The sequence below is a fragment of the Mustela lutreola genome, chromosome 18 (assembly GCF_030435805.1).
Source record: "Mustela lutreola isolate mMusLut2 chromosome 18, mMusLut2.pri, whole genome shotgun sequence".
Taxonomy (NCBI): domain Eukaryota; kingdom Metazoa; phylum Chordata; class Mammalia; order Carnivora; family Mustelidae; genus Mustela; species Mustela lutreola.
Window position 1 is genome coordinate 4119035 of NC_081307.1, and position 18135 is coordinate 4137169.

At 41.1% G+C, this 18135-nt stretch overlaps 2 protein-coding genes across 6 annotated transcripts in view; one reads left to right on the forward strand and one right to left on the reverse strand.

Moving 5' to 3' along the window:
• Positions 1 to 210: 210 nt before the first annotated feature.
• On the reverse strand, positions 211 to 11674 carry SMIM19 (small integral membrane protein 19). Of its 2 annotated transcripts, none has more exons than XM_059156309.1 (4): positions 11541 to 11674; positions 7446 to 7583; positions 5732 to 5856; positions 211 to 657 (listed from the first exon to the last, which is right to left on the reverse strand). In XM_059156309.1, coding segments are annotated over exons 2-4 (261 nt in total). In that variant the 5' UTR covers positions 7580 to 7583; positions 11541 to 11674; the 3' UTR covers positions 211 to 655. The 2 variants fall into 2 exon arrangements, with proteins under 2 accessions (XP_059012292.1, XP_059012290.1); XM_059156307.1 differs by having other exon boundaries at positions 211 to 661.
• Positions 11569 to 18135, forward strand: part of SLC20A2 (solute carrier family 20 member 2) — a 107534-nt gene continuing 100967 nt past the window's right edge. For 3 of the 4 annotated variants that reach the window (XM_059156302.1, XM_059156306.1, XM_059156305.1), the window contains exon 1: positions 11569 to 11706. The gene's annotated coding sequence lies outside the window, so the exon portion shown is untranslated. The other variant, XM_059156304.1, reaches the window with a different exon arrangement.

Consider the following 18135-nt stretch of genomic DNA (forward strand, 5'->3'; position numbering starts at 1 on the left):
AAACAAGTTCCTGAGCACACAATGAAGGGAAAATATTCCAATCACAGAAAGCTTCCACAATTAGCAGAGTAGAAAAGACAGTCTCCTGCACAAGTTCGGAAGCAGCGAAGATCGTTAATTCAATTAACGCGTAGTAAGGACAGCAGTGAGAACCCAAATTTGTCCACTACCTGTATTACATTCATCACAGAATACGACTGAAGAGGATGATAATCTTCCAAGGACTGGATTTTTATTTTTGAATTTCACAAAAATGTTTAAATCACAGTGGCATACTCTCCAGTGTCACTTCCAAAGATGTATTTCTATTCCTCACTGACTGTATCCTGAAGAAATAAAAGGTCTTCACAAGGTAAAATCACCATCCCTGGTTACAGTCTGTGCTTCCCCTGTTTCCCCTTCCCTCTTTTTTGGTATAATAAATGACTTGGCGATATAATTTTGTAAAGAAAAATAAAACTGAGAGAAATGACAAGTGAAGTGATTTTAGGGACATAGGGTTTGGAAAAAAAAAAATGCTGTCCATGATTTAGTATATTTAGAAGCTTACTACCAGACTGCTGAACCATTACTTATGTTGTTCATTTTCTGTGATTTCATTCCAACGAGAGTTGCACGCTGTCAGCTTGGTTTTGTGGCTGCTGATAGTCATACTTCCTTGCTATTCAAAAACAAAACAAAACACAACAACAAAAGAAAGAGATAAAATTAATAAAAAGTGAAAAATAATTATTAGCTAACATCATTAAATCACAGTCATGATTCTCAGTAAAGAATTAGCTTTGAATTAAATAATTTTTTATTAGAGAAAATTTATTATATTTTGTGATCCTCTCATTTCTCAATACTGCTGATATCCATTTTTATATATTTATTATTATTTGTATATCAAGATTATTCAGAGCTTTAAAATAATTTTTTTAAAGATTTAATTTATTCATTTGGCAGATCACAAATAGGCAGAGAGGCAGGCAGAGAGAGAGGAGGAAGCAGGCTCCCCGCTGAGCAGAGAGCCTGATGCAGGGCTCCATCCCAGGACTCTGGGATCATGACCTGAGCTGAAGGCAGAGGCCAAGAGCCACCCAGGTGCCCCTAAAATAATTTTTTAATGAAGCTATTTAAATTAACATTTTTAAAAAAAGATTTTGTTGATTTATTTGAGAGAGAGTGTGTGTGCACGAGTTGGGGGGAGAGAGGGGAAAGCAGCAGAGGGAAAGGCGCAAGCAGAATGCACTGGACATGGAGCCTGATGTGGGGCTTGATCTCACAACCTTGAGATCATGACCTGAACCAAAATCAACAGTCAGATACTTAGCCGACTGAGCCATCCAGGCACCCCAAGTTAAATTAACATTTTATAATTTCCTTCTTTCTTATCTCCCACTTCCACCTTAAGATAAGTTAATAATACTACTTTTGTCCACATCATAAGGAATTTGTATTTCAACTTTTGAGTCTAAGAGACTTATTATTGAAGGCTGTCATTGATATAAACGAAGAAAAACAGATAGGCATTCTGCATCCTTTCTGTACTTCTGAGAAATGTTTATTGAAGAAGAATGGTTTTAACCTGCAACTAGACAAAGTATGGAGTTAAAATCTTTGTGAATGTTAAAACTTTTCACTCTTTTCTTTAAGTTTTTACTAGCCAAGAAAGAGATACTATTTATTTATTCTACTCAGGGTGCATCCAAATTTTTGTGGCCTAAAGTTTGTACAATTTTGGGAATCCTCTTTTTTTTTTTTTTAAAGATTTTATTTATTTATTTGAGAGAGAGACAGTGAGAGAGAGCATGAGAGGCGAGAAGATCAGGGGGAGAAGGGGAGACTCCCCATGGAGCTGGGAGCCCGATGTGGGACTCGATTCCGGGACTCCAGGACTGTGACCTGAGCCGAAGGCAGTTGCTTAACCAACTGAGCCACCCAGGCGCCCGGGAATCCTCTTTAAGAAAAAGAATTTTTTGTTATTTCCTCTTGAACTGCCAGACTGTCAGGACTAGATAGGTCACAAACACTAAGAAAGAGCCACTGTGAGGGAATTCATAAAATGTGCAAATCCACACATATAATATTTATTTATTTATTTATTTATTTATTTAAAGACTTTACATATTTATTTGACAGAGGGAGACACAGCGAGAGAGGGAACACAAGCAGGGTGAGTGGGAGAGGGAGAAGCAGGCTCCCCGCGGAGCATGAAGACTGGTGCGGGGCTTGATCCCAGGACCTTGGGATAACGACCTGAGCTGAAGGCAGCTGCTTAACGACTGAGCTACCCAGGAGCCCCACACATATACTATTTAAAAGAAAAATGGCTTCTAAAGATGTTTGCATCCTTGTCCCCAGAATCTATGAATATGTTACTTTACAGGGCAAACAGGACTTTGGAGATGTGATTAAGGTAAGGACCTTGTGAGGGAGAGAGTACCCTGTATTATCTGGTCCATCCTAATCACATGGGCCTCAAAAATCACATGGGCCTCACTTTCCTAAGTGCAGAGAAAGACTACAAAAAAAGGAAGAATGACCCAAAAGATTAAATGCTGCTGGCTCCCAAGATGGAGGCAGAGGAATGTGGGTGGCCTCTAGAAGCTGGAAAAGGCAAAGTTACAGACTCTCTTCTAGAACCTCCAGAAAGAGGGCTCTGCTGACACCTTGGTTTCAGACTGTTGTAGGACTTCTACACTACAAAACTGTAACATCACACATTTGCGATGTTTGAAGCTACAGGATTTTTAGTAATTTGTTACAGCAGCAGCAGAAAACTAGCACACCTTATAAACACAGGGATTCTGATAAGTTATATTTTATGGCATTGCCATCAAAGAAGAAAAAAACCTCTATACTTGGTTTAAGATAGTATAGACTGTGTTATTGAGTGTATTACTGCTAGGAAATAACTTCATTTTGACTGGGCATGCATGGAAACTTAATGTTTTATAATTTTCCATATAGAGCTTCTGCCTCTACATTCATTTTATTTTTTAGTATTTAAATTTTTTTAAGGAACTTTTCTTATTGTGGTAAAATACACACAAATATTGCCAATTATAACTATTTCTTTTCTTTTCTTTTTTTAAGATTTTATTCACTTATTTGACAGACAGAGATCACAAGTAGGCAGAGAGAGAGAGAAGAAAGCAGACTCCCCGAGGAGCAGAGAGCCCGATGCGGGGCTCGATCCCAGGAACCTGGAATCATGACCTGAGCCGAAAGCAGAGGCTTTAACCCACTGAGCCACCCAGGCGCCCATCCATTTGTATCTATTTCTAAGTGTACAGTTCATAGTGCTGTGCAACCATAACCACCGGCCATCCACAGAACTCTTCCCATCAGCCCAAACTGACCTCCACACCCATGAAACAAGAACTCCCCACTCCTTGTTCCCCAGGCCTCTGGCAACCACCATTCTACCTTTCATCTCTGCGAATTTGCCTCCAACAAGTAAAATATGTGTTCTTTTGTGACTGGCTTATTTGTCTTCATAAGAATAATTGTGAAGCATAATGTCCTTAGGTTCATCTGTGCTGTAGCATGTGTCAGAATTTCCTTCCTCTTGAAGACTGAATGACATCCGACTGTATTTCTCTACCACATGTTACGTATCTGTCAAGGACACTTCAGTTGTTTCCGCCTTGTGGCTATTGAGATAATGCTGCTATGTTAAATGTTACTTCTTATTTTGAACTGGTAACATAGGCGGATGGTACAAAATGCGAAAGGAACAAAGGAAACAGTAAAAAGCTTATCTCCCTCCTACCTGATAGGTCCTGCAGCTACCACCCAGTTCCTTCCTGTCAAGGAACTGCTGTCACTAGTTAAGGTAAAATTTGTGCTTAAGACTTTAGAAGTTCTGGGGCGCCTGGGTGGCTCAGTGGGTTAGGCCTCTGTCTTGGGCTCAGGTCATGATCTCAGGGTCCTGGGATGGATTCCCACATTGGGCTTTCTGCTTGCTCAGCGGGGAGCCTGCTTCCCCCCACCCTGCCTGCCTCTCTGCCTACTTGTGATCACTCCCTCTCTGTGTCAAATAAATAAATAAAATCTTTATTTATTTAAAGATATGTGTATGTGTATACACATATGATATGTATATGTGTACACACACATTTTTCTATTTTTCTATTTTTTTTTAGATTGAAATTATATTTCATTTTGGGGAGGGTATGTGCTATGGTGAGTGCTGTGAAGTGTGTAAACCTGGCGATTCACAGACCTGTATCCCCGGGGCTAATAATACATTATATGTTTATAAAAAATAATAATAAATAAATTATATTTCATTTTTCTATTTTCTATTTTTCACCTAAAATTCCATTCCATCCAAGATATATACTAGTGATATCTTGGGTGATCATCCTTTCTTCCTTCTTTCTATACAAACACACACACACACATCTGACTTTTTACTGTAGATGTCTTTTAAAAATGTCCAGTCTTTTCCCCTTAAATCCCACACAGTCCCACAAGGTAATGTATGTTAATAATCTGACACGTATCTTTCCGAGCCTTCCTCCATGCTTCCATGGTTACATAGGACATTTATATTACACATAGATAACACAAGGGATATTTTGGTCATTTGATTTTAAAAGAGTAGCATCCTGGTATATATACTATTTTATCTTGCTCTTCTCACTTCATAATACACCTTGGAAACTACTACTCTTTCTTTTTTAAAAATTTTTAACCTTTTAAAAAGATTTTTATTTATTTGAGATAGAGAGGAGATGCATGAATAGAGGGGACGGGCAGAAGGATAGAGAGAAGCAGGCTCCCCACTGAGCAGGGACCCCGTTGTGGGGCTCGATCCCAGGACCCTGAGATCATGACCTGAGCTGAAGGCAGACACTTAACCAACTAAACCACCCAAGCGCCCAACCACAACTCATTCTTTTAAATGGTGGCACAAAAGGCTGTGGCTTAGGCATACAATTCATTCTGGCTCCATATATTTTAAACTTTATTTCTTGTCCCTGACATACATACTCATGGTGTTTAGTACTATCTGACATATTAATAATAAGACATGAACTCTGGCCTTGCACATTGATATCACATGCCATATTCTTGTAAGCTGTTGGTTTTTGTTTTGTTTTGTTTGTTGTTGTTGTTGTTTTAAGTAGGCTTCAGGCCTAGCATGGAGCTCAGTGCAAGGGTTGAACTCACCATCCTGAGGTCAAGACCTGAACTGAGATTAACAGCTGGAGGCTTAACAGTATGAGCCACCCAGGCGCCCCTGCAAGTCATTCTTATTTTGCTTTGGCTTGCAGCGATTCAGTTCTAATGGAAATGCCTGCAAACTCCACAAATACAAAATTCAAACCCAAACCAAAGCGGGTCCAACTCAACCTCAGCCAGATCCCCAAACACTCTTGGTTTCTTCAATGCTACTCCACATGAGGGGAAGTGCAGAAGAGGGCAGACTGGAGCAGGCAGAGACAGCAGTTTTAACTGACGGTTCAAATATTGAATTTTTGCAAAATTTATAAAAATATCATCATATGAGCACCTTTCTAGGGCTATTCTCAGGGTCCTGGATAGGCCCTGTACAAGCAAAGAGTCCTGAAGCGTCAATTTCACGGCAGATATGCCTTTGCTAATACTGCTCTGAGCATCTAAAAGAGGCACTAAGTTTTCATTACCAACTCTTTCTGATAATTTTTGCTAATTGAATTCAATTCCAAAAAATTGATTTTTAAACATGCCTCCTTTCAACACAGAATATACTTACAGATGGAATACATTTCCAGTTGTTGTCTTAAACGGATTTTGCTCATTGTGTCATAAAAGCTGGGCTCTGATAAAGTTTCTGCTGTAGGTGGCACACTGAATATCCTCATAATTTTCCTTTTATTCCTACAACACAAAACCAATACGAAAGAGAGATTTATACTAATAGCTGCAGGTCTGTAATGGACTCAGGACTATAGTAATTAGAAGCTACGTTAAAAGGACTTAAGTAACAATGAGCTCATCTTCTGTCTCTGTGAGATGCTTCCTTGGCTCCAGTTTTCTTCCCCTAACTAAAAAGTATGAAGTTATATGTGTAAGGCCACAGAGCTCGAAGAAATCGAAGAAAGCTGAACACAGCCACTTCATATAACAAAGTCACATACCTCCACTGTGCTTCTACTCCTGCACCCCTCCAAAAATCAAGTATTCTATGGCAAAATGCACCAACTAGAAAATATCTTATTTTTCTCCTCCCTCTGGTGTCATCCAAATAAAGCTAAATTACAGGGTTAGAGAATAAACAGAATGTGACTAGATCTTAATTTTGGAAAATAATGAATCACTGTATTTCTTAAATACAATAGCATGGCCTTAGTGGATCCATCTACTTAAAATCAACAACAGTGTCTCTGTTTTTAAAACAGGATGGTGGGGAGGAAGTGGTGGCTATTTTTGGAGAAAACCTGTTACCTGTGGAGCCTTCTCTCAGCCACCCCTGAGGCCAGGCTGTCAATGGGCCAGACAATCCAGATGGGGCAGGAGGCGGGGGTGGGGGGGGGTTGGGGAGTAAGGTGGGTCATGTGGCCCAGAAGGGCAAAACTGCCTGCCTGAGAGCAGGTGCTACCCAGGCCAAACATCAATTATTTCTCAATTACTAATTACTCCGAACTATGCTTTTTTAACCTTGGTGAAGAATACCAAGAAGCATGTGGCTATAAGGAGAAGTGACTCCATCCAACTAAAACTGCCTTTCTTCTTCAAAGCACCCACCCTTTTTCTTTTTCTTTTTTTTTTTTTTTTTTGGTATTTAAAAGAAAGGAGCCAGGGAGTATAGAAAAGAATAAATTATGCTACAACATCTGGAATTAAAGCAGGAAATATTTATTGAGGATTTACACTATGTGGCATGCCAGGGACACAAAGGTTAAAGGTCAAAGTCCTTGTTCTGAAGGAACTGGAGTTTTTGTGGAAGGGACAGACAAGTCATCAGATAATACCATTATAATTCAGTAAGTGCTATCATATGGTTGTGTACAAGAATCAGAAGGGAAAGCTTAAAATGTGTGAGGAGAGAATTGCTAAAAACATAGGAATTTGAGTTTCTGCATTTCAGGGACAGTAAACCCAGGCTGGATGATCAAACTAAGCTATATTAGAAATATAATATATGTGTATATGTGTATGTACGTGTGTGTATATACACACACACACACATATATATATATAATATATTATATATTTAATGTATATAATATATATAATATAAAGCCGGTCAGGGTGCCCAGAGCTGGACACCAAATCTTAAAGCAACGGGCTCTTCAAAGCCAAACTGGCATCCAGAGCTCGAGAACAGACCCAAGGAGACAGTACTTCCCTAGCAGGAACAAAAATACTGATGAAATTATTTGTGTGCATTTAATTTGGAACAAACAAACATGTCAACTTTTGAAACGCTCACTTTCTTTCCAACCCTGAAACACTAAAACAATTACCTCTTGGCATACATGAAGAGGACAAAGCTAACAAGGATCACTACCAAGTAAACATTGGTGGCTTCGTTCCAGGCCTCGTGAACGCTGTAATCCATAGAGCCATCGTCCCCCATCACCCTGTAACCTGCAGGCATGGGGCTGGGAGAAAGAGAAGCGAGGAGGGTTTCCGTTAGTGCTGGGAAGACCATTTGTGGAGGGGCTGGCAAACAGAAGGCCTGCTGGCCAAGTCCAGCCTGCCACCTGCTTTTGGATGGCTCAGGGGCTAGAGATGGCTTTACATGTCTACACAGATACACTTTAAATAATTAAAATGTAAAATGTACCTGTATAATATCCTGACTTTTTGCTTCCCAGCCCTTGAAGTCAAAAATATTTACCACCTGGCCCTTTAAGAAAAAGTTTGCCAACTCCTGGCCTACATAACTAGGGCAAGTAACATATTTCCCCTTATTTTTGATTTTGAAACATTTTGTTTTCTGCATGAAGGTGAAAACTGGAGTTTAAAAACCCAATTACAAAAAGATAACAAAAAGGATATATGGCTGAAATGTTACTGTCCAGTTTTTGAACTGTAACTATCACCAGATAAAAGTACCAAAATATTTTATTTATTTATTTTTAAATTTTATTTATTTATTTGACAGAGAGAGAGAGAGAGAGAGTGCGCGCAGAAGCAGGGAGAGCAGGACAGCCTGATATAGGACTTGATCCCAAGACCCTGGGATCATGATCTGAACTGAAGGCAGACCCTTAACCGACTGAGCCACCCAGGTGCCCAAAAGCACCCAAATATTTTAAAACACAGACCCAAACTGGCCGTGATGTTAAAAAATATCCTGTCATGCTCATGATGGCACCCTAGAAAAGATAAGACTGCCCTCGCAATGCTCTTCCACTGGCCTCTCCAGCGAGTGGAAAATGTTGGAAGCTTTATCTAGTTTTGGCCTCCTGGCCAAATATGCTTGAAAGAAGCTATGGGATAAAAAGTTACTTTTTGCTATTTACACAGCTGTGACTTCTATTCAAGGAAATGGATTCTTTGGACATTTCCACAGAAAGTAAGAATGGTAAGAGCCAGTGTATCAAACAGCAAGTATAAGAGTAATGGTTTCCTCTTTGTGTTTGAGAGTTAGTTGAATTTTTCCTTGAAGAGAAAGTGCCTCCCTTCTGTTGGACATAAAAGGTAAGTCTAATAAGTAAAATGACCTACTATGGGAAAAAAACCCAAAAGCATTTTTAAGACATTCTATAAGAAGGAGAAAAACTGAACAAGTGATAGGTGATCAATGTACTGTAGTTTCTAAGAATAAGACAGTCATTTTCTAATTCCAAGAAAAAGAGTATCTGAAAAGTCCAAGAAATTGTTTTGCAATTTCTCTGTAGACATCCCACAACAATGAAGGCAATGCAGACATTCTTGCACTAAAATATCTTCCAATCTCCTGTAAGCCTCCAAAATGTCCTGTAATGTAGATCTGGCTTAGTAAGTTAATAAGTGTGCATTAAGGGAAATGTCTGTTTTCCTTCCTATAGCTCACCTCTGCATAAAAATGAATAAAATTCTTCCATAAGTTTGCTCTTAGGCCAGGTGGCATGTTTTCACTGTTCTGACATCTGAAATTTTTGTCAGATGTTTGGGGACATATTGTATTCATTTATGATAAAGTGAGTGTCATGAATGATCATATAACCTAGCTTCTGGACACTGAGGTCGAGAGTGAAAACTTTAAAAGACCTATTGGTGTCCGATGAATATAAAGATTGGTCTTGTGAAAATTAGCCAAGTATTAATAAAAACAATTTATTTTAAATCATAAAAATTTATAGACATAAGATCTAAATATTATTTAAACATCACACCAGACCCAATTCCTTGATATGAAAGACTGACTACAGATTTTTTTTTTGAGAGAGAGGAAGGAAGACAGGGGCAATTTGGTATATTCACAGTTTTAATTCTTATTTCCTACAACTAAACTCCAGAATTTCTCTGAAAGTAACATTATGATTCATAGTAAGTAATCAGTCTATTTTAGAAATGGAAACTTTTGGAAGACAAGAGACTATAATTATCTTTATGATTTATGGAATCTAGAATTTTGCTGGTGCTGAAAAGTAACAACAAGGAATGTGTTTTGGGCAAAAAGAGATGACTTTGAGTATCTGATTTGAGATGCTGCAGAAGGCCACAGACAATTATGCCACAAGGGTGGTAGGTTTCTGGGTTGGGAGCTGTTAAATTCAGGAAGAAATAGGGGACATACAGCAACATTTTTCAGGTGTCCTTTACCTGCAAATTACGGAAGTGTTTCTGACCTGTTTTCTAACACCTGAATGGATCTGACCCAGGTTAATTTCTTGCTTCAATTTCTCACAAAATTCTGTTCATGGGCCACTTAATAAGGGGTATATTCCTACAGAGCTTGTCTTCATCCTGCTACAAATATGTCGGTCTTGAAAAGTATTTAGAGAAGGATTTTGAATTACTACTGACCCAGAATGGTAAAATTTTAACATGAATGAAACAACATGTATTATACAACATCATTGGTATGCAATGACACTGCCATTCCACAGTTCCAGGGACACGCACTTGAATTATTTTTAGTACTGTAGTTGTGAAAGATTTGCACTGAGGGTAGGCCTCTCCTGCCCAGTCCTCCAACATGACCAATGGCACGACTTTGCAAGACTGCCAGGAATAAGGAATGGCCTTGTGAGGAGTCATAGTGCAGACCCATGGCCCACATGTGGCCTGAACTATGACCGTCACCTCCCAGCACGCTACAGTCTAACCAAGTGTACACATACATACTTGCTAAGTAGTTACTTCCTACCACCACAGCCTTCTTCTAAAGCAAAATGCCCATGGGCATTACAATGGTGCATTCCTGGGAAGTTAATATTTCAGCAAGATCACTAAGGTAGCAAGCCATGTGCCTAGATCGTCATTGAGGGCTCTTTTGAGAAAACGGAACTTTTTCACATATTTTTCCTGGACATTAATGCTTGAACAATTTCGGTAAGGAAATTCTAGGATGAGCTGAATTAAGATCCAAGTAAAACATTAGTATCCAGAGACAGAGTTCCCAAAATATAGCAACTAAGGGGTTAGTTTTAGTTTGATTAACTTTTAAGTTGAGAACTAGGAGAAAATTTTCAAGGGATCAAGTGATTATATCCTAAGTTTTAAAATCCGTTTCCTGATTTCAGGTTCCTGACTCCATATCTAGGTGGTTCTAAAATTGTGTAGCACTTGTCATTACGCCTCATTTGGCCTCTCAGAGCTTTGCTATCTGAATACAAATTCGGATTAGAATCATTTACGCAGTGCCTTACAACACAACCCACCGCGTAAATGTAATTTCCTTTCTCTGTCCTCTGAAACACTGAAGGTTTGAGCCCCTGAATCAGAAGGGTACGAGGTAACAGGCCTTCAACCAAGAGGAAGGAGGCAGTGTGTGGGGTTCACCAGGAGGGCAGTCCGCATGCTGCATTTCTGCCGCGAGGTCCTGAAGCTCCGTTTTACAGAAGAAACCGGGAAGGTGGGAGTGGTGGTTACGTAACTTGCCCCAAGTTGCACAGGCCAGGGCTGTCCCATGCACCTGACACCCAAACCTGAGCCCCTCCAGTCGCGCCCCCGGCTGTGCGACACCCGCTCCTCCTGGAGAGAAATCCGGCCGCGGGGGGATAGAGTAGAACCCCCTCCCAGGAAGCGACCGCGGCCGCCCCCGGAGCTGCCGGGACGGCTTTGGCGCTTCGCCGCTCGCAGGCTGCGAAACCCTGCGCGATCCGAACACACCCGCGCGCGACGGCACCGTCCCCGGTCGCCGGCGCGGCTGCCTCGGTGTATCGCCCGCATGGCCCGCACTCGGAGCCTCACTATTCCTCACGACCCTGAGAGGCTCGCGGCACCGGCTAGGATCAGGGCCCCGGTCCGGCAACGCGCGGCGGGCAGCGGTCCCTTCCCCCTCCCGCGCGAGGCCCCGGCGGTGAGGGCGGGGCGGGGCGGGGCGGCGCGCGGGCGAGGGGGCGGGGCCGGGTGACGCGGCCCCGCCTCGGGCCCGGGAGGCGCGGAGACGCGGGTCCACTCACGCTGCTGGCTCGGGAGGCGGCACGCGGCCAGGCTGCTCCGCGCGGGGCTCTTTCCCCTCGGAGTCTCGCCGGACGCGCGGGGCCCGGTCGCCGAACGGACCTGGACGACCTCTGCCTTCGTCATTTCCTGCCGGCCCGCCGGTTTCCGGATGAAACGAGGAGCCAGGTCTTTCCCCCCGCCCTCCCCGCCCCCCTTTTCAGTGTTCGAACGGGAGCGACGCCGCGGCTGCTCCGGTGCCGCCCCCGGGCGCGTGAGTGGAGCCGGGCTCCCTTTCCCCTCTCCCCGCGGCGCGTCACCGGCGCGCCCCACGCCCTCCGCGAGCCCCCGGCCCCAGCCCGGAGCCCCCCGCGGGCGGGCCGGGCGGGCCGGAGCGCCGGGCGCGGGTGCTGGCGGGGGGTGTCGCCGCCCGCGTCTGGAAGCCCACGTGGGTGGAGCTGTGGTGCGCCAACACCGGGCGAGAAGTAGCGGGGACAGGTCGTTGCCCGGAGTTCCGTGCCTCTTCCCGCCCCGCTTCGGCGCGCCCGGGCGTGACTCAAAGCGTGGGAGGGGGAATGTGCAGGGTCCCACGAATCGGGGTTAAGCTGGGCAACACGAAGACTTTTTTTTTTTTTTTTTTTCCCCTGTAATGAGGACATAAAGTTACTTTTAATATTTACTTTGATACCTCACTTGAGAAAGCATATGCTCTCCACACTGTCTTCCCACTTCCTCTGTCATAATAAATGTTGCGTGGCTGAGACTGTTGTTTTAAAAACTGGATGTGCCCAGGATGCTGCGGTATTGTCCGTTGAAGTGATTTTTGTGTCTTTAAAGAAAAATAAAAAATGTGTGTATAGGGACTTGAGAAATAAGTTTTCTGGCATAAGACAGGTAATGAATTTATGCAGGATTTCAGCATCAGTGTGGAAGTCATCAGATTTCAGTGGTTGGTAGCAACCTTGGGCATAAATGGTCATTGTCCACGTGCTTGAGGTCTTAACTGTTTATGTTGAGCTAGTTCTCTAGGGTCAGCTGACTGCTAATTATAATTCATCCTAGACCTTGTACAAGTTGTAGTCTTAATTAATAAGCAGAGGTAAGAACTAGCATTTAGCCCAAATCCCTTAGCAACTTTTCTCTGCCTTTTCTTGTGGCTCATTCTGTTAAAATTGAACTCACCTTTGTCTGGAGAGCATTGCTTCGTACAGTAAGGTACTAGCTTTATTTATAGTATTAATACATGTTAGTTTTTATGTATTATATATACATTGCCATATATATGCCTTATAACCATTTAGTATGACTTTGAAGTTGGAACATTAGGAACAATAATAACGGATAATGTTGAGTACTGCCTGTTTGCAGGACCTGTGCCAAATGGTACATCCTTTATCTCATTTAATCTTCTGGGATAACTTTTGTGTAAGCATAGGTTGCTCAAAAATTTTTGAATACATGGGTCTATTTAAATAGGTCTAAATTTGGAGTATGTATATTATTAATTACTTCTGTTTCTGCTTTTGCGAAAAAGGGTGTTGGCAATATAAAATGACTCAGTGAATTAATATGTTTTTCAAGTTGGAAGATGTCTTTAAAATTGCATAGAACTGCAATTATTCTCTTTACTTGGGTATTGGATAGTTTCTAAAGCACCGTGTCTCATTTATCCTAATTCCCATAACACACCACATTACCCAATGAACAGGCTATTCTTGGACATTGGTAGAAGGGAAATGTTGGGGAAGCCCTAATCGCCTTCTGAAAGTCTCCCTCCTACCATATTTTTTCTAAGTGGCATTCCTAATTAGGGATCGACAAATGATGATGAAACAAGAAAAGTAATTTTCCAATACCAAACCAAGGAAATAAAAATCAGTGGATTGGTTATTACTTTGTTGATGAGTCTAACATTCGTGGGTATACAAATGTTAAGAATGTTAGATTATTTGCATTGTGGGGTCTCTACCTAATTTTTCATTTTGCCTTTAATATCATAAGCATTTTGGAGTCCAGTACATTGTGCATTAAGAGGTGAACATTTTGACTGGATTTAATTGAGTAGTTTTGACATCCTTAATCAAGAAGTTTATTTTGACTGTGTTTCCAAAAATACAATGATTTGTATAGGCATAACAATGATGAGAGTGATGGTGAGTTCTAACAGTTTGCAACTTGTGAGAGTGGAAGTAGATGAAAAGGACTGGAGAGGACAAGGGAGATGTTTTGGAAAAATACATCTTATTTGTGATGAGTGCACATTGGACTTAACCTGTCTCCTGATTCTAGTGGCCCAGTTGTTGGAGAGGAAGAGATTGGGAATGCTTTGCCGGTCAGTATTTATAAGAGGCTCGTTTACCTCCAGGCCTTCTTTTGGGGAGGGGATAAGTAGAGAGCTGTCACCGATGGAACGATAGAAGAAGAAAAAAATGCACGTATTTTCTTTTGGAGTTAATACTTCCACCCATCGTGATTAACAGATTCTTGTCATCTTGTCACCACATGCATCTTCAGGCACTTTCCTTGTAGACGTTTGATATTTGTGGGCAGCCGCTGGTAGGGCAAGTGAAGAAAGGAAAAAGGGGGTGGATTGGGGGTAGAGACAAAGCTCAGGGGTATACAGCAAAGCATTAATGGGTTTTTCATTTGAGCAGAGTTTAGGAACTGGGCCTCCAGTGGCCTCTGTTATGAAAATCAATCCAGTAGTATTAACTCTATGTGTTTAAAATCTCTTGTATGTTATTTGTATCCAGAAATATGGAGAATATCCCTTTGATGTGTTTTACGAACAATGAAACATTTAGAATACAGTACATGGAAGTTAACTGAATTTTTCATGGTGGCCATTTCTGTATGTTTGTCGTTGTTGGAAAGTCAGAGCGACTGTGATACCAGCATTGGCTCCTGTTTGTAAGGCATTTAAGCAATGTTGTTTCATCCTTTTGGGAGATAAGTTCTTCTCATTCCTTCAAAACTTGGCTCTCATGTGGAGTGCCCTTTGAAGCTCCAGAGAGCAGGGATCTTTTCTCTCACTCATTGCCATATCTCCAGAGCCAAGAACAGAGCCTGACATATAGAAGGTACTCACTCAGTGACTGTTTGTAGAATGAACAAAAATACATCGGAATCCTCTTTTCTTTGCACTACTGAAGTGGCCCGGCCACTCCAGTTTACCTCCTTCACAGAATCTTCAGCCCACAAAAAGATCTTTGAATGTTCGATGTTTATGCCACATACTTTGGCATTTAATCCTTTATGGCTTTATACTGTTATATGAGCATTTCCATGTTTTGTTTTCCCCATCTAAAATAGAGGCTACTTGAGGGCAGAGAATATATATTGATAAAGTACTATTGATAAGGTACTGTTTCTTTATTTATACAGTATAATAATATCTACAGAGTAGGTTTATATTTGCTTTCTTTTTTATTTTTTTTTAAAGATTTTATTTATTTATTTGACAGAGATCACAAGTAGGCACAGAGAGAGAGGGAAGCAGGCTCCCCGCTGAGCAGAGAACCCGATGTGGGGCTCCATCCCAGGACCCTGGGATCATGACCTGAGTGGAAGGCAGAGGCTTTAACCCTCTGTGCCACCCAGGCTCCCTTTAATATTTGCTTTCTGAGTGAATGTTAGATACCATAGGGGAAATGTCAGAGATACTGAAAATGTGATTCCAGTCTTCAAGTAGGTAGTATTTTAGTAGGCAAACATTGTGTACAACGGTATGAGAATTTGCAGTTAAATGAAACAACATAATAATAAGAGTTAACATAGTGCTTAAAATGTGCCAGATACTGTTCCTGGAGGCTTTGCCTGTTAATTTATATGAATCTCATAATGATCTTTTGAAGTAATAGGTACAGTTAGAATTCCCTTTTTAAAATGAGGGAACTGAGGCATAGCAGGGTAAGTTACTTGCCCCAAATCACAATGCAAATAGTAAATAGGGAGCCTGGCTATGAACCCTGGTGGTCTGCCCCCCCAGACAGTGTCATTTCTGTGGGAAATTTACTTTACCTAAGAAGAGAGATCTAAAAGTTGTTACTACTTTTTCAACTGTAAAAGCCTCTTTCAGATTTCAGAATAGCATAAAAGATTGCAATGACTGCACTGCAAAAACAATGCTGTGGATTTTCCAAATACAAGCGTCTGACAAATGGTTACGGGACAGTGTTTTGAAATGACTAAAGGCAAGGGGAGAGAAACTGAATTTTGAATCTCAGAGCTAAACGAGGGTTATAACTCTTTGTAGGTACTGAATTCTAGGACAGTGATTCAGCAGGAAAACTTACGTGAGCTATAATATTGAATGATACTTGATGTCTTACTGCTTTTCTTTTTTAAACACTTACTAGATTCATCCCTAGTGGTAGTAATTTACCGGGAAGTGAATGTTACTGAAAGTTTCCTATGTGCTTCTACCCATTTGCTTTGTCCTTACGTGGAATCTCGATCCACTTTTTCAGCTTGTCTTGGGCAGTAGAGAGCACTGTTGGGGCCAGGAGGCCTCTTCAAACCAAGAACTATTTCTTTGGTGGAAAAAACTGTTAAAATTGTGCTCTTGATTGGATGACAGACCTGGAGTGAAGTGATCCTGAAGCTGTGTGCAATTGGATGTGGGGCTGCAAGATGAAGCAAGATGAAGAGAAATGGGATTCTCTGAAAACCCACTTTTGTGTCCCTTTTGTCAGGAGCTGACAGTATTATTTTGGGGGTGTTGGGCATCAACAGAGTCACTGAATCTAAACGGCTCCAGAGATAGGGGAGTACATACGTCAGCACCCCCACTGTCCAAGAATCAGAGGAGGAAGTGCCCTTGAATGAAGCATGGGCCCCAGTCCTGGTTAGCAGCCAGGGAGGACACACGCTCTGCAGGTATAGTATTCTGTGTTTTAGATACTTTCTGCTGGGCAGGAGGTCGTGTTGTTTGTCTTGGGGAGATAGCTTTATAATTTGAGTTGTCACTTTAATATCAGCACATATTTGTGGATGGCCTGTCAGGGAAACAGCTTATAAGTATGGATATTGTCGCACCCTTGTGTTCTATTTAAACATTCTAGGAAATAATTGGAGCTAAAATAATCTATGTTGAAGTGTTTTTCTGACTGGTGTGTTAGCTTTAATCTTAATTTCAGGTTCTTCTCTAAATGGGGAGTGTTAGGGAAAGAGAAGATGAAGCACTGATTCGTTTATTTTTGTTCTATCAGTATGGGATAATTTGATAAAATCTCTACTGCCCCATTGGATGAATTTTAGGGTTTTCTGAGCAGGATCCTGAATGTGATCCAGTGCTGATCTAGTGCAGTGGTTTTTTAAGTAGGAGTGTCGGTCAGAATGACCCAGGGTTTATGATGAAAGTAACAGATCTCTTAGCCTTACCCTAAAGATTCAGATTCTTTAGAGCTGGGCCTGGGTATCTGTATTTTAAAGGATCCTTAAGTGATCCTAGTGCCCGCCTCCCTCTGTAAGTACCAGCCTTGTATTTTATAGATAAGAAAAGTGAGGCAAAATCAGATGACTTGCCTAGAGCTGCTGCAGTGGTACCAAGATTGTATCACCAGATAACGTGTAATTTCAGAATTTTATGGCTGGAAGAAATTTTCCAAGTCAATTCAGTAGCTCATTTTACAGCTTAATATAAACCGTGCTTGTTCACACAATTTCCAAGTAATACATGAATGCAGCAAAATTTGTGTTTTCTCAAAGCCTGATTTCTGTCCTGGCCATGGTAAAGATTAAAACTTCAATCACCAGAATTTCTTTACAATTTTAACAGATGTTTTTGTATTAATTTCAGGAACTGTCCATTATTTGCAGTATTTTTTTGTGTACTTTGTGATGCTTTGTTAAAGTTTCTTGAAAATATAGTGTATTTAAAGCTGAAGTGAAAGGTTAAAATTTTTTTATTTAAATTACTTATTTTTTAATCTTAGTTAAAATGTAGTACTGTGTGAGAATTTGTGCTGTTTTATTAGAGTTTCGTGTTTTTAAAATCTGGTTGATTTTTAACTTTTGTAAAAATTTTTTTTTAAGGTATCTTACTTTGGAAAAAGCTCAGCGTGGCTTCTATGTCGTCTTTGAGTATTAGAGAGAATCCTGTTTTGAGCATGTCCTCAACAGAGACCAAAGAACCAGGTTTATTCCTTCAAAAAGTCTCCTGAAGCCTGTGGAGCAGCATCCTTTTCCAGAAGTCGATAATAATATGTTCGTGATGCCTGTGAATGGACTATATGGCCAAGTGACTCATTGAGATATTCATGGAAGAGTGGTTAAAAAAAAAAGAAGAAGAAGAAGAAGAATAAAAGGCAGATTTCAAGAAGCCCACCAATATCATTTCGAAGTTTTGAGGAGTTGAAAGAAGATAGTTCTGAAAATATGAGTGAAAGACTCTAGCACATATCTTTACATGTTTCTTACAGCACCTCTGTTAACCCAGCTGCTTTTGTGTATAATATTTGAGTTACTTTCCTCTACTGCAATAGCTGGTAGTCCCCTCATGAACAGAGTTTTATTTCATGTGGATGGAGAGCTAGTGGCTACTAGGAGAAATGGGAAGGGCTACAGAAACCAGCTTCAGCTCGGTAATTACTACAGGGACAGAATGTTGATGAATTG